We start from the raw sequence: 16755 nt of genomic DNA, 5'->3' as shown, positions 1-16755 counted from the left end.
TTGGACGTCTATGACATCCACCTACTGCATCCATTCTATGACATCTCAGACTAAATATTTAATCTTACAAATATTAAGAATATTTAGATTTCGCCCACAAATCAATGGAAGAGAAGAGAGGATATATGAGTCCACTTAAAAGAGGGGACTCGAACTATATACACTATGAGAACTGCAGCCCAACACCCGGTAGCATTTGAAAGAAAGGTTAGTAGAAAAAAAAAAGATTGTTAAAAACCAAATGATTGTAGAACGCACACTTCTTGCACAATACATTAAAAGAAAGTGTTAGTAAAAAAGAAAACTGGTTGAAATTGCCAAAAATAATCCCATCTAAAACCAAATTATTTCAGAGCACACATTTCTTCCGCAAATGAAGCTTCAACGCTCCCCTTTTCTTAACACAAAAGCTATAGCAGTAACCTCTTCTTCGTCCCATAACTTTTCCTCTCAGCCATGACTCTTCATGCAATCTTCTTCTACCGTTCAGATGACTATTATTTCCCTCTTCTTGATCTTCACATTATCACTTTCCCGCAAAGCTTTCCTGGCCTCCGCCGGCAAAGATCCCCCGCCCCGCTTCGAGTTAATCCACAGGCACTCCCCGCAGCTCTCCGAACATGAAGCAACCGCATATTCACCGCCAAAGAACCTGTCCGAACGCGTCAGACTGCTCATTGACGGCGACATTGCCCGCCAAGAAATGATATCACAGCGTCTAGAAGACCGACGTCGCCGTGGAAGAATAAGAAAAGCCAGCGAGATATCTCATCACAGGACTTTTAACGGCACCAGTAATATAGTTAAGATTCCACTGCGATCCGGCGCTGACAGAGGGCTAGGACAGTACTTTGTGTCGTTTCGAGTGGGGAGCCCGCCGCAGAAATTCGTGCTGATTGCGGACACGGGGAGTGATTTAACATGGATGCATTGTAACCATAAGGGTGAAAATTGTCCCAAAGATGGGTTAACTCCTCCTAACAGGATGTTCCAGGCTGATGCATCCTCCACTTTCAAGACAATTCCATGCTCTTCTCAAACTTGTAAGGTTGATCTTCAGGACACATTCTCTTTGTCCATGTGTCCTACACCTAATACGCCCTGCGCCTATGATTACAGGTTAGTTTATAAGTATGCGTCTGGTATCATTTTTTCTAATATATTATGGATTAAAAAAATGATAAGTAGTCTTTATCTGTTGTGAACGATTCACATTTTTTTAAAGATATGCAATTCATTTACTTAATTAGCTATTTGTCATTAATTATTTTATGTTTGTTATAGATTGTAGATTATTAATTAATTGGTCGCATTAATTTTCTGATCTGTTTCCAATGTTTGGATAGTTATTTTGATGGCTCAAAGGTTAGAGGATTCTTCGCCAATGAAACTGTTACAGCCGGGTCCATAGACCGTCCCAAAAAAGTGAGGCTAAAAGAAGTCACCGTAGGCTGCACCGATTGGGCCAATGGCAACTTCCATAATGCTGATGGTGTATTGGGATTGGGCTTCGGCAAGAATTCTTTTGCGGCAACGGCAGCAAAATTGTTTGACAACAAATTTTCATATTGCTTAGTTGATCACTTAAGCCCAAGTAACTTCGCCAACTTTCTAAACTTTGGCAACACTTCAAAACAACACATACAAAACATGCAACACACACAGCTAATCCTTGGCGAACTGAACCCATTTTATGCGGTCAACGTTTCCGGCATCTCGATAGCCGGAAAAATGCTGAATGTTCCCCCGGAAATGTGGCACATCCACGGTGCCGGTGGAGTGATTTTGGATTCAGGCACAACATTGACATTCCTAGGGGAACCCGCATACGCTGCCACCGTAGCTGCATTGCGAGCCCCATTGGAGAAATATAAGAAGCTAGGTCATGTCTTGGGGCCATTGAGGTTTTGTTACAATGATCCAAGATTTGATATGGCTGATGTGCCTCAATTTGTGTTGCATTTTGCTGACGGGGCTAAGTTTGTGCCACCAAAGAAGAGCTATGTGATTGATGCTGATGTTGGAGTCAAGTGCATTGGATTTGCTTCTGCTGGTTGGCCAGCTAATACCGTGATTGGTAATATTATGCAGCAAAATCATTTGTGGGAGTTTGATCTTGCTAACCATAGGTTGGGTTATGCCCCGTCTACGTGTGATTTTCATTCACAGTTTTGAAGTAATTAGCTGATGAGTTTTGTTGTAAATTGCCTAATATCTTTCCCTTATGAACAAAATGTATTATATGTGTATATATATCAGTATATATATGTCCATCAAACCCATGATCAAATTACCTCATTATGTTGCTTTTGCCTATAAAAGGAGAGCTTTGGATCCATCATTAGCAAACTTAGTGATAGGATCAGAATGGGATATGAATTGATTAAAGTAAATAATAAATCACCTTTTAACTTCTAAACTCACTACTTAAAAAATCAAATGTATACTTAAAAATTACTCTGTAATGTATAACTAACAGCTGTTAATCCCATAATTTGTTCCATGGTATTTGACCGTTAACCTTTGATGTTAATTAACACTTAAAGAGTCGTTAAGTCACATAATTTGTTCAATGGTATTTGACCGCTAGCGATGGCTGTTTGCAGACTTTTTGGCAGGAAACAGAGGGCGCAGTCAACCGTCTCTTTCCTGATAATGAAATAACAACTAGATACTTAATATATGTAAGTTTTCCAATATTGTCATAAGTTTTAAATTTCATATCAAATGGGTCCCCAATATCAATATGTAACAACCAAAACCTGTTCTTTTTGTTTATGTTTGTTTTCAACACTAAACTCCCCTAACCATGTAAAGTAAAGAGTGAAATTATTCAGCCTAAAGACTTACATATTTCAGTCTTTAGATTTAAATGTTATTTTAAAATAACATTATGAAAATATAATTTTATCGTCCTTCTATTAGTGTTTGTATTAGGTATTATTATTTATAAGTAAAAATACATTTTCTAGTAGATGTTAGAGTACGACTCGACATTAAAGGGTGTTTTGCTTATTTTATATATTTACGATTCTATATTTGATAGTAGACACATGAATCATGATAGACAGCCAGGGACTTATTTAAAACAAATTGACAAATTATATCCTTAGTTGAAACACATTTAAAATCTAGACACCCAATGCTATTTATCACACCTCTAATCTTAACTATGGGCCGACCCTTATCCCTTCTTTTACATTCGACTCTCCGTTTTCATTTCTTCTCCTCTTCCTTCAGCATACACACTACATATAACAACATAAGAACAAGATTTGATCACCCATCAAATTGAATTGTAATTATTCTGTTTTCGCCCAAAAAAAAGCAACTAAAATTCGCTAACATTTTAACCAAATTTCAATTTCAATGCCGCCCACCACCGCAGTCTCCGCTTCCTCTTCGTTCACTCTGTTCAGAGTTCCTTCTTCGTGGTCAACCAAGCTTAAACCCACCACCACTTACATTCAAATCCCAAATCGTTTCTTCCCAAAACACCCCACTTTCAAGATGACCACGACGACAATCCGCGCCGCCGTTTCGATCGAAAAAGAAACCCCAGAAACAGAGCGGCCCCCTACATTCCTCAGAGAATCAGACGACAAGGAATCCTCGTCCTCGTCAGCCTCTTCGGTGAGGGCCCGCTTTGAGAAAATGATAAGGGACGCTCAGGACAGCGTGTGCCAGGCCATTGAGAAAACTGACGGGGGCGGCAAGTTTAAAGAGGACGTGTGGTCGAGGCCCGGAGGTGGTGGCGGTATCAGTAGAGTTCTTCAAGACGGCGCCATTTGGGAAAAGGCTGGCGTTAATGTTTCTGTTGTTTATGGGGTCATGCCTCCTGAAGCTTATAGAGCTGCCAAAGCTGCTGCTTCTGATGAGAAGCCCGGTCCCATTCCTTTTTTCGCTGCCGGTATCAGCTCGGTAATAATTAGTAATTGATAAAATTGATTATCTTCTCTCTTGTGCTTTCAAAATTTACTTTAAAAAAAAATTGTTGCTTTGTTTATGATTATGATCTTGAACTGCATGTGGGTTCTAGTTGGTTCAACTGCTTCTATAGGAAAGTTTGGATTTTGATTACATGAGGATTCAGCTTCATATAATTTCTTCTTTAAGTGCTGTGGCACTTCCATTTCATGTGACTCTTTTTTCACTAGTCTGTTTTTTCGACTGTTATTGGGTGCTTGCTTATTGGTTTAAGCTTTTTGGGTGGAGATGTCGGTTGACAATCTTTCTCTCTCGATTTTTCAGGTTTTACACCCGAAGAACCCTTTTGCACCGACCTTGCATTTTAATTATCGGTATTTTGAGACAGATGCACCAAAAGGTACAATTGTACTCTCTTTGAAATTTCCTTCCATTACGGAAGTTTTTCTTATCAGTTTTTGTTTCTACACATGCATTTTCCCCGAATTCACTGCATAGATGGGTTTATACTCATGCATGTACATTTTTTCCCTGCTTTATCTTTACTGATAATAAAAAATGGAATTGCCAATGTAAAAGTCAGAAAACTTAATGAAAACCATTAATCTGGTCCATACGCGTTTGCACTGTTATCTAGTGGGTGCAATGCATCATTCTGTTGAATTTTCCTCTTGGCCATTTGCATATGTTAAAGCTAGTTCCAGTGGTGGTGAATGCCATTTAATATTTATCTCATGATTTTACTCTTGATGGAGGCTTGAAATGTTTTGCATTTGTCCATTGCATTATTAGATCTAGAGGAAGTATGCATTCTTCCCATCAGCATTGAGAATCTATAGTTTAGTAGTTCAAGTACTTTTTACTACTATATTTATTTATGAATGAACTAATCTTTCCCTTTTAAAGCATATTTCACTGGCATGCATTCAGTTTTCCATTTGTCATTTAAGTGCATGACAAAACTGTGCAGATACTCCTGGAGCACCTCGACAATGGTGGTTTGGCGGTGGAACAGATTTAACTCCTGCATATATCTTTGAAGAGGATGTTAAGCACTTCCATTCTGTATGTACTCTTACCAACAAATTGGATATCCTTTTCTATGGTTAAAACACAGGAGACATTTTCTTCAACAATGTTGCTTTTTCAATTCCCCTGGTTGGAAAATTTTACAGCCATGTTGCTTGATTGAATTTACTCTATAGCTGAAATATAGCAGTATACTTCCTTAACCATGGAAGTGAATAGAATGTTTTCACAGAGAGTGCTTCAAGTTTTTATGCAACCTTAGAGATAGCTAATATATTTAATCTGTCTGTACGGAATTCTGATACTGATTAGTATGATTTAATGTGTTAACTGATATTGAACTTCTTTTGTAGACTCAAAAAAGTGCCTGCGACAAATTTGATCCTACCTTTTATCCTCGATTCAAGAAATGGTGTGATGACTATTTCTATATCAAGGTTTGGCCCTTTAACCTTTTATTTGTTATGCTACCATGTGAAGATGAAAATGCAGTTATATCATGATTGAATTAGGCAGCCCAACTCTTTAAATTAATTTGTACAATTCTTACATTTCGAACAAGACCTGCTTGTAGCTTGGACCATTTTATATTACTATGTTTGTATTTACAATGGTGCCTACCAGGAAGGAGTCTTAATTATTCATAATAATTCCATTATCTTTGATGAGATTTGATTAGGTTAGAAAAAAAATTCCCTTCTTTTAAATAAATCACTGTTGATTTTCTTATCTTAGAGTTTATGTTAACTGTTTATTCTAAATGCAGCATCGTGGTGAAAGACGAGGGCTTGGAGGACTATTTTTTGATGATCTGAATGATTATGATCAGGAGATGCTTCTTTCTTTTGCTACTGGTAAGTTCTTAAAGAGTACGATATTTCTTTTATGCATATTTTGTAAAGAGAAAATTGTCTCCCAGTTCAATGGATTCATGTTGGCTTGCAGAATGTGCAAATTCGGTGATTCCTGCTTACATACCCATTATAGAGAAGAGAAAGGATACACCATTTACCGATCAGCATAAGGCATGGCAACAGTTGCGCAGGGGACGTTACGTAGAATTCAACTTGGTATCAAACTCTCCTGAAGATTAAAGTAATTTACTGTCTTATATTACCCCATGTTAGGCCTTACAGGTCTCTGTATTTTTTCCCTCTTTGAATTATAGGTTTATGATCGAGGTACAACATTTGGGCTGAAGACAGGAGGTCGAATTGAAAGTATTCTTGTTTCTCTTCCACTGACTGCACGGTGGGAATACGACCATGTAAGTTTTCTGGAACATTCTGGTGAATACGCAAGTGATGTTACTAAAAGTTTAAAGTCATGGACCGATGAAGGGAGTTTTTTTTTTTTTTCCTTGTTTTCTATGCAGAACCCGAAAGAGGGAAGTGAAGAATGGAAATTATTAGATGCATGCATCAACCCAAAGGAATGGATTTAACATTTATCTAAATAATGCCTTTGTATCATCTGGAGAGTTATCTATGTTTTTTTCTTTCTTTCTTCTTCTTCCATTTTTTTTTCTTGGTAATATCACCCACCCCCACCCCCTTTCGGCATTAGAAGTACTAAGCAGCTTTGAATAGCGTGGCAGAGAATCGAGCTGTATATCACTTGAATTATTCTCAATTCTCATCCTAAGTAAGGCCAAAAATGGATGAAACTTTCAGTTAATTAAAACATTGCCGTGATGGCTAAAATTTGTTAGCACTAGTGAAAAAGTCTATCACAATGTATTTTCTCTGTAATCTTGAGTTTCAAAACAAGAAATGAGTTTTGAGGTCTTTACCATAAATGATATAAAGAGAGTTCATAGAGTTCAAGCAATGAGTTTGCCCAAGAAACCCAAAAACTTTGGCAATTACAGTAGAGCATTCAGTATGGAACAACAAATGAAAGGAAATATGTTTGTCATTGAGTTATCATTGGTAGCACGTCGAAACCCTTCAGTATTGTTCCAAATTAACAGTCGCCTAAGTGGCACAAAACTTGGAATTCATCATATACATGTCAAGACTCGAGATAATCTCTCAAGCTTTATACAAGCATAATTCATAACAACACAACGCATTGGATCTTTCTATTCTGTAGTTCCCCATTTGAACCCAAAAAACAAAATGCGCCGCGAATATGAACAAAACTGAAATTTGCACAGCATAACAAACGGGCATGCCCAAAAGAGAAACGAAAGAGCTCCTAACCAGCATAACTTAACACATAACAAAATCATTGAAGCTACTTATTTGGCTGCTCATTTGTCAGTGGTATTACTCTTTGGCCAATCCAGGAACTTGTATCCCTCTAGTGAGGGGGGTAGAAAGCTTTGTTTTGCTGAAGGATCATCGGGAGTGTAGATATAGCCCTTCCCATATCCAATTTCCTTCATCAGTTTAGTCGGTGCATTCCTCAGATGAAGTGGCACTCCTTCATTCTGTCCAACTGATTCCCTAATAACCTTCTGTGCAGCTCCAAGGGCTCTGTAAATAGATATTGACTTTGGAGCCAAAGCCAAGTAAGCCACACATTGTGCAAGAATCACATTGCACTCAGGCATACCCAAGAAATGGCAAGCTTGATAACAAGAAACAGCCTGATTAAGAGCCAATGGATCAGCCAACCCAACATCTTCACTAGCAAATCTCACCAGTCGCCTTGCAATGTAAAGAGGCTGTTCCCCTCCTTCCAGCATTCTCGCCAACCAATAAATAGCCGCATCAGCATCACTTCCCCTCATGGACTTGTGTAATGCACTGATCAAATTATAATGTTCTTCCCCTGCTCTATCGTAAGCAAGATGCTTACACTGAAAAGCCTCTTTGGCATCATCCAGAGTAACAAGTGCCACATATGGACTACATCCATCAGACTCGTCCTCTTGTTCCACCTCTTTAACTTCCTTAACAGGCACTCGTACTGCAGCTGTAATAGCAGATATCTCCAGCGCATTCAACGCAACACGAGCATCCCCATCACAATTTGAACACAAAAACTCAATAGCATCATGATTCACCTCAACCCTCGTTCCCCCAACACTCTTACTCAGCCCATTATTGACATCGTCAACAGCCCTCTTCAATAAAATCTCGACGTGGTGGGGTTTCAATGGATTAAGAGTAAGAACTCTACACCTAGACAACAACGGCGTAATCAAATGAAACGACGGGTTCTCAGTGGTAGCTCCTATAAACACAATACTCCCATCTTCAATCACAGGCAAAAAAGAATCTTGCTGACTCTTATTAAACCTATGAACCTCATCAACAAACAACACAGTCCTCTTGTTACTCTTAACTCTCAATTTCCTTGCATCTTCAACAGCATCTCTAACATCCTTAACCCCACTAGTAACAGCAGACAAGCACACGAATTTATACGAAACGGCAACGGAATTAACAATGGCTTTGGCAAGGGTTGTCTTACCGGTACCGGGCGGGCCCCAGAAGATAATTGAAGGGAGGCGGTTGCTGCACACGGCTGAGCGGAGGAGCGAGTTGGGTGAGAGGAGATGGTCTTGTCCGACAACGTCGTTTATGTTAACCGGACGCATACGCTCCGATAGAGGCGCGTGTGGCACGTGGAGAGCAGTAGTACTATCAACGTCGTGTCTTGTCTTTAAACGCTTAAAAAGCGGAGATGGTTCTATCTCTCTGTCTTTTTCTTTCTCTTGAACGGCGTTGGCGGCGGCGGAAGAGGGTTTGGTTTGGAAGTGGAAGAAACGGTCGAGTTTTGGTTGAACCGGGTTTTGGTTTGGGTTGGGGTTAGGGACTGGGAGTTCGAAAGAGCACGCGGCGCCGGTGGTGGTGGTCGATGACTTGTGGGAAAGAATCCATTCGGTGGCTTTGAGAGTGGATTTGCCGCCGGTGGCGGCCAGAGCCTCCGCCGCCAATTCGTCGGGGAAGCCCATGCTCAGGAGTTGTTCCATTTCCATCTTCGTTCGTGCGATAGAGACTACACAGCTTACCTTTTCACTTCATTTCAATGGAGTTGTGTCGTTTGATTTACTTCTGCCATTTTTCCCGGTTTTATACGGCACGAGGCTTTAAAAACTCCTTAAACTTCAACATATTTACCACAAAAAAAAAAAAAAATCAATAAATAAAATTCTGTAATAAAACGAGATCGTACTTGCTGATAAACATCAAATACCAAATAAGAATGAATGTTCACTAGCTAACTAGCTTTTAGAATTAACGTCCTCCGTATCTCTGTCGTGAGAAAATGAATTATAATTATGGAATAAAAATTGATATATCTATAATTTTTAAATAATAATTTTTATAAAAATAATATTATTATAAATTTTTTTATTATATAAGTGTGACATTAAATAATTTTATTTTTAAAATACAATTGTCTAATCTTAATACTAAATAAGGTATAAGTAGAAGATTAACCGTGCATTATAACATTAATGTTATGCATAAAGATTAACGACAGATGTGTTAATGTTCAAGTCTTTTTATGTATTAAGTAATAAAAGGTTTAATTTTTAAAATCACAACTATCATCCTTAATGTGGTAATTGTTAACTCCTAAGCATTAATTTCGCGCCATTTTTGTTTCCTTTTCTTTCTAAATTTTGTCCGAATATTGCTAAAATTTTGCCTTGGGACACTATAGTTAGGACTGAACGAACATATACACTCTCACTTAACCAGATTGATCTCATTGCCGCCTCTATCAGATTCAATAATCTCCAAGTTTTTTCTTTCTATTCTCGTATTCCTTTGCCCGTAGAATTACATACAAACCAAGAATTATCAACACCGATGCAAGAATCCGGAAAAAAAAAAAAGAAAGTCCCAAAGAAGAAAAGTAAATTAATTATAGAGATAAGGAAATTAAAATAAGAAGCTGTAATTCCAAATATTACAATTGCCTGCAAGAAATTAAAAAATAAAATAAAATAAAAATAAACACATACATACATGAACTATAGTTTTCCTATGTGAATGTCTGCATATTTTAGAATTTGATTTAACATTTGACATCATTGTTTTATTTTTAGCTAAAATTCAACTTTATATATATATATATAATTATTCTCAAGTACAGACGCCCGCATTTTTCTTGTGGATACATCTTTAAACCGTGCAATTTTTAAGAGTTGGTTGTTGAATGAACTATAAAAATATACGATTTAAAAAAGTTAAAAACTAACACTCTTAAATTATGTAGTTTTAGAGTGTGTGTGTGCGCGCGCGTGCCCGTGTCCTATTGTTTAAATTTTAGACATTAGACAAACAATCCACACATGAGAATAAAATATATAAGGGACCTTTTACAAGCATTTATAGCAATCGCGTCCGTAATTTATGAAGAACGGATATATACAACTGAAAATGACTAAATACATCTACATTCATAAAAACCTGCTATTTTTTTGAAAAACTTTGTGCCGACAGAAGGCTTACAGAATAAACAGGGGCAAGAAGGGTAAGGCTGCAGGAGAACCTCCAGGAAGAAGCTTTATGATCAGGAATTGCTGTCATGATTGCTGCAAGTAAAGTTCCTGCCAAGCAAGTTTAATGGTGTAAGAGTTAGTGGGGCTGGATACTTCTTTACTGTCCATGTCTGCACAAAAATTATAAACAAATATGATGTAGCGCTTGTTATAGACTTTCATGGTTTATATAAAGGGTTTTGTGTCAAGTTACAATTAATATAATTTACAAGTTATAATTTATATAAAATATGCAAAAATTTGCAAGATGACAGTGATTTCTAATTTTCTACTGTCATATTACAAGCACTGATAGTTACATCGATGATAGAGTATACATTGAGAGCATCCAAAGATTTTCTACTCCCGACTTTATTATTATTAACTCCCTTTTTATATCAGCACCAGAGTTGACACTCTAGTCGCTCGTACAAATTATTTACACCACTTAGGTATCTTGGTAAATTATTAATATCTTATTTGATCATCCGTGTTAAATCATTAACATAAAAAATAAACTATTGAAGGATAAATATGAACTTTTAACATAGACAACTTAATTATCGTGTATAATTAAGTTATTAAAATCTCACATTTAATTTTCGACAACCTATTTTTTTTATTAATTTTACAATAATGTTATACTTACTTAGTTGGAATACGTAGTTTATATCCCAACTAATGTGATAAATGATATGTTATTATCTAATTAGTTCGAGTGGTACATAATTATTAAATCCTATTATTTTTTAATTCATATAGTGAATTTGTATTAATAACACATTAGTTAGGATATGAAGTTTGTATCCCAACTAATTAAGCAAGCATAACATCACTCTTTCAACACCAGGGTCTACGTGATTTTTATAAAATTTTACAAAGACAAAAAAAAGGAAAAAAATTATTTTTAGAAGGACCAAAATGTCATTTTTTCTATTAATAATTAAATTATTTTTTTCATCTTCGTTTATTTAAAAAAGGAAAAAGTTCGAATTTTATGAAATTAAACACCTGTAAAGTATAGTATGCTGCCATGGAAGACGACGGGGAACCTTTTATCCAATTCCCTTATAAAAGCACTTTTGAGATGCCGGCAGTCTGATTTACATGCGGATGACGTGATAAAATTACTACAATGCCCTTGTAAGCAGTCGAAAGAATTGCACCGTCTAGGGCAACACCGCAACAAGAGGAGTCCCTGCAATCTTTGCTTGGGCACTAAGTTTAGAAATGTTTAATTTCCCCATTCTAGAATTATAAAATTAGACAAAATACTATCAGAAAAGATGGAAAAAAAAAGGGTTACACCAAAGCTCATATATCATTGATATATTACCAAAATAACATCCTTATTCCATATTTAATATTAGAAAAAACTTCTTTATGTTCATTTATTATTGTTATTATACCACAATGTCCCTTTACACAGTCGAAAGAATTGCACCACCCAGGGCAACAAGAGTCCCAGCAGTCTTTTCTTGGGCACTACGTTTAGAAATGTTTAATTTCTCTGTTCTAAAATTACAAAATTAAACAAAATATAATCAGAAAAAAAGGTTACAACAAAGCTCATATATAATATCATAATAACATTCTTATTCCATATTAGTAACATTGAAAATTCCTTTATGATCATTTATTATTGTAATTATAATACAGATGATTTTATCTGAATAAAACTGCCAAGATAAAGGTAAGTGATGGAATAATATTGAGCATGGCTGATGCAAAAATTGACGATGTGAATTCCAAGCCTGCGAAGAACAACATCCTTCTCAACACGGCGAGACAAGATTTTTAATGTGAATCAAAATTCACTAGTTTTGATGTGAGCAGGATTCAAACTCCAAACTGAACCATCAGACAATTAATTTATTTATACTAGAGACAAAGGAAGAAAATGTTTCACCAGATGAGTTTAGTGATTTTGCTATCTTTACTCCTACAAAACAAACTTACGAGTTTAGTGATTTTGTTATCTTTACTCCTACAAAACAAACTTACGAGTGATGAAAAGGAACAAAATTTTGTTAAAGAAATAATTAATTACTAAGATGATCGTGAGGAGGAAGAACCTCTCGAAGAGAATTGCAAGGACAGCCGTAACCAAATCATCAATAGCATGTGCATAAACCACAAGAACATAACGGCTCATGCCATCAAGTGAAATCTTGGAGACTATAAGGAATCCTGTGTCGCTCAAACCTGCAAACGTACTAAGCGTACATGGCTTTAAAAATTTCAACGTTTTTATTCTCTCTCTCTCTCTCTCTCTCTCTCTTAATTGATAATATTGATCCAATCTTGCGTGCATTAAGCTGATCAATTTTCATTTTTAACAATTTTATTTTTAACTGAATGGACTGGCTAACTGGTCATATCATCTAAATGAATAATTGTTTACTTTTATAAATTGGAGGGTTTACTTGTTTTTTGCTAGCTGAGGTTAGGATGCTTTTATTAGAGGGAATCCAAGGGCAAGACGGACGCAAGAGATTTTTGTTTTTGGCTAACCAAATTGAGCCGCTTTAGTTAATAATGTGCTCATTTTTCATTTATTTTCTACTTTATATCTTTAGATTGTCCTAAAGACCCACCTTATCCAATATATTATTGGACGCAATTGTGTCATGGCTTACGTAATGGCTCAACTGAATTTGTATAGTTAGCCTATGAATTTGATCCTAGAATTGGTCTCTACGTACAGAGGTCGCATTCCACCAACATACAATCATAAAAGTCTATTATAAACCTCAATTTTCACATGGCTAATTAAAAGGGATTTGTATATAGATTTATTAAGCTCGTGGTCTTGCAAATTGATATCAGAAAACTAAATGATACGTGAAATATCTAAGGGGGACCATTTTGTTGAAATAAAAAATGAAGTTGAACTTGAATCAAATCATAGTTGGAGCTCATTTGATAACCAAGCCAACTGCTCACATGGGTTTTGTACTGGAAGCTACATGCGCAAAGTGTTAGGGGAAAAATCATTTTTTTTTTAATTTTTATAAAACTTTTTAGGACCGATCTCATACAATATATAGGAATACGTAATTTAGAAATCGTACCTTAAAAATTCGATTTGGCTTTTTCTGCTGAAGTGATTTACGCTCCTAGATCACAATCCGTCACCACCACTCCTTTTATATCACAATCCGCCACCAAATAATCTTCTAAGCTATGACTCAAGTTTGATCTACACTTAACATGTGAGCGCTTTTATCATCACTAAAGCAGCTAGCACGAGAAAAGTTTTCTCTCAACAATAGAGAGAAAAATCTTTTTTTCTGATATGTATAAAGTGGATGCTCTCTTCTTTTGAGAGAAAATAAGCCTTTTATATCTCTATCTAGTAGAAACTCTAAACTTCCTTTTTTTATATTATTTAATTCTATTAAATCAATTTTGATTTAAATAAAAATAATAAATCAAAAGTAACGTTACTTCTTTCTTGTCATAGGGGCCCATCTTGTAAAATAACATAAGACCCCTTAGACATAAGTACATTACATGGAGCCTCTCACTAAATAATATATTTTGGCTTTTAACCCAAATAGCTAGTTATCTTGCTTATTAATCCAGTAGCGGTGCAGTCAATTAAATGAGCTAACACGAGAATCATTTGGGAACATATAATAGTGACTATAATAATTAGGCATGTAATTAAACTAACCAAATTATTTAATTTCAAATCTCCTCCACTAAAAGATTGGAACTGACCTCCATAATTGTATGCTCGAATAATAATTGGACCCAAACCACAGCGATTTCTTTACTGCATAATCCTTTGTACCACATCGTTAATTAAATCGACATCTCAACTGTCCAATCGATTTAATTACATTTTATTCCTTGATACTTACTGATTTTCTCTAATGATCATTTTCAACATACTAAATATGTTGACATACTCTGGCCAGAGAATTCTATGATCAAGTGCCGAAAATCCATCAAGAGATGTGTTGTACAAATTCTATATTGTTAATCTATAATTCCAATACTCATAAATACTCTCACCAAGATACCGAGTAATCTAGACTACAAGTATGTGTCATGCTCATTGGTAACTCAAGTGGAATAACAATTACAATCATGAAATCATAATTAACTCAAGATTAAGATTACAGTAAAATCAATGCCTATGAGATTTAATAAGTCTGACAGTTATTACAAAGTTAATTAAATCTCATATGTGATATTGTTCAATATAGTCGTACTACATCAATAAATTCATACATGATTAAGACAAATCATTCAATGAATTTATTACAGTTTATACCTAAATAAAGTGCCCAACTTTATTTATCAACTGCGAACTAAATTTATTTAATCATAAGATAACTTGTATTTATGTCTTCTGTGAATCCACATGGTGATCACATAAATACATATAATATGATTAAATGGACTTTAATCAAAATATTAATGCAATTAAGATATTTAAATAAAATACCTCATTTATTTTATTAATCAGAAAAATTATTTATTACAATTAAATAAACACATAAGATTCCACATGTGATCACCATGTGGATTCACAGAAGACAAATCATTCAATGAATTGATTACAGTCTATACCTAAATAAAGTGTCCAACTTTATTTATCAACTGCGAATTAAATTTATTTAATCATAAGATAACTTGTATTTATATCTTTTGTGAATCCATATGGTGATCACATAAATACATATAATATGATTAAATGAATTTTAATGAAAATATTAATGCAATTAAGATATTTGAATAAAAAACCTCATTTATTTTATTAATCAGAAAAATTATTTATTACAATTAAATAAACACATATACTTTTAAAGAAAATATTTTCCCAACACAGAGCAAGAAGGTTCCAGATGGCAAAACATTTATGCTAAGATTCCTCTGCAATTGTGTGATGAGCTTAGTTAATTATTAAAGAACAACAAGATTAATTGTAGAATATTCAGTAGTTTTGAGTTCGTTATTTTTGGCACAAATGTAAATTTGAGCTGAGAAAATCTGAGCAACTGTATAAGTACTAGATGTAAAAGTGATTCAACAATGAAATAGTGAAATACAATTGCAAATTCTCTTCTCCAGTTGATTTCTATATTCTTTCTTATTTGTTAATCTCCCTTTCAAAAAATTTTCCCGGAAAAAGGTTTACAGAATAAATTAGAGCTAGAAGGTTAATGTTCGAGGACAATTTCTAGGATGAAGCTTTATGATTAGTAGTTGCTGTCACGATTACTGCAAGTAAAGGGTATTGGTTAGTTAAGAGGGATGAGTAGAGAGGAACCTCTCAGAAAGAATTGTGAGAACAGCAGTAGCCAAAGTGCCAAAAACATAAGCATAAACCACAAGAACACTATGATTCATGCCCTTGTCGAGTGAAATCTTGGAGACTTTGTTGTATCCTGCATAGCAAAAACTGCAAAATATACTAAGAACATATGTCTTCAATAATTTCAACATTTTTTTTTTCTCTGTGATCTTGCAACTGCTGATTTCTTCTTCTTACCATTTTGTTTTTCAATTCAATGGTGGACTAGCTGGTTCTTCACATCATGCAAAGAATGATTACTTTTTATATATTGGGTGCACTCATTTGTGCTTGATTATTAGGATGCTTTAAGAGGTCCAAGAGTTTTTTTCTTTCTTTGATTGGACACTATAACGTTCGTGTCACTCAATGATAATTGAAAAAATGCAGGGATATTTTAAAGCTTAATTTATATGTGGAAGGGGTAGAAATTTGACCGATTCATCTAATTTGAAAAAATAAACAAAATTTCTTCCACACAAAATGTTGATATGATTTTTAGGATAAAGGAAGATGCACAGGACAGAGACCAAGAGAAAGATAAATTAAAGTGATTATAATGTAGTGGTCCAAACATTTAAAGATGTTCCTTTTTTTTTTTTTAGCTTTATGTTAACAAAATAAATCTCTTCTTCACTTTTGTCAATAGAATTTGAGTTCGGAATCTCTTGTTTTACTAAAAATAAATAAAAAATGATAAATTTTATTTTACCCTTCTTGAGTTGAATATCTTCAAATCACATTTTAATTTTGAAGCTTCTAAGTTATTTCTTTTTTTTTTTTAAGATAAGTGAAAGATGTGGGTGGGTTGATGAAACCTTTTGTTTTCTTAACAAAATGGAGGGTAAATTATAATTTAAAAAAAATAAGAGGTGATTTGAAGATAGTCAAGTCATGAGCGGATAATTCGAAATTAACCCATAAATAAATCATTACTCACATGACCAACTAATTAAATAGGTTTTTTAAACTTGATAACTTGTATCTAGATTATATCATGATCTGATCTTGTAATGGCAAAAAATTTAAGTGGTGATAGGTGATT

General features: G+C 35.0%; 3 protein-coding genes across 3 annotated transcripts; 2 read left to right on the top strand and 1 right to left on the bottom strand.

Moving 5' to 3' along the window:
* The first annotated feature begins 490 nt into the window (after positions 1 to 490).
* LOC107174469 (aspartic proteinase NANA, chloroplast-like) lies at positions 491 to 2175 on the top strand. Its single transcript, XM_015525395.1, has 2 exons — positions 491 to 1119; positions 1347 to 2175. Exons 1-2 carry the CDS (start codon positions 491 to 493, stop codon positions 2173 to 2175), a joined length of 1458 nt encoding a protein of 485 aa, XP_015380881.1.
* A 1021-nt stretch (positions 2176 to 3196) lies between these two features.
* Positions 3197 to 6524, top strand: LOC102614806 (oxygen-dependent coproporphyrinogen-III oxidase, chloroplastic). Its single transcript, XM_006492841.4, has 8 exons — positions 3197 to 3921; positions 4252 to 4327; positions 4898 to 4992; positions 5310 to 5393; positions 5723 to 5810; positions 5902 to 6026; positions 6125 to 6223; positions 6332 to 6524. The coding sequence occupies exons 1-8, from the start codon at positions 3370 to 3372 to the stop codon at positions 6398 to 6400; spliced, it is 1188 nt and encodes a 395-aa protein (XP_006492904.1). The 5' UTR covers positions 3197 to 3369; the 3' UTR covers positions 6401 to 6524.
* Positions 6525 to 6852: 328 nt separating this feature from the next.
* LOC102614520 (uncharacterized) lies at positions 6853 to 9157 on the bottom strand. The gene has a single exon (XM_015525408.3). The coding sequence runs from the start codon at positions 8885 to 8887 to the stop codon at positions 7211 to 7213; it is 1677 nt and encodes a 558-aa protein (XP_015380894.1). The 5' UTR covers positions 8888 to 9157; the 3' UTR covers positions 6853 to 7210.
* Positions 9158 to 16755: the final 7598 nt, after the last annotated feature.

Source organism: Citrus sinensis, chromosome 6 (assembly GCF_022201045.2).
Source record: "Citrus sinensis cultivar Valencia sweet orange chromosome 6, DVS_A1.0, whole genome shotgun sequence".
Classification (NCBI taxonomy): domain Eukaryota; kingdom Viridiplantae; phylum Streptophyta; class Magnoliopsida; order Sapindales; family Rutaceae; genus Citrus; species Citrus sinensis.
The sequence above is the reverse complement of the archived record's forward strand: the minus strand, read 5'-3'. Positions and strand labels throughout refer to the sequence as shown.

Coding starts and splice junctions, on each gene's coding strand:
- LOC107174469 (XM_015525395.1), top strand. CDS start 491: ATGACTATTATTTCCCTCTTCTTGATCTTCACATTATCACTTTCCCGC. Junction 1,120..1,346: donor CCCTGCGCCTATGATTACAG/GTTAGTTTATAA, acceptor ATGTTTGGATAG/TTATTTTGATGGCTCAAAGG.
- LOC102614520 (XM_015525408.3), bottom strand. CDS start 8,887: ATGGAAATGGAACAACTCCTGAGCATGGGCTTCCCCGACGAATTGGCG.
- LOC102614806 (XM_006492841.4), top strand. CDS start 3,370: ATGCCGCCCACCACCGCAGTCTCCGCTTCCTCTTCGTTCACTCTGTTC. Junction 5,394..5,722: donor ATGACTATTTCTATATCAAG/GTTTGGCCCTTT, acceptor TTCTAAATGCAG/CATCGTGGTGAAAGACGAGG. Junction 6,027..6,124: donor GTTACGTAGAATTCAACTTG/GTATCAAACTCT, acceptor TTTGAATTATAG/GTTTATGATCGAGGTACAAC.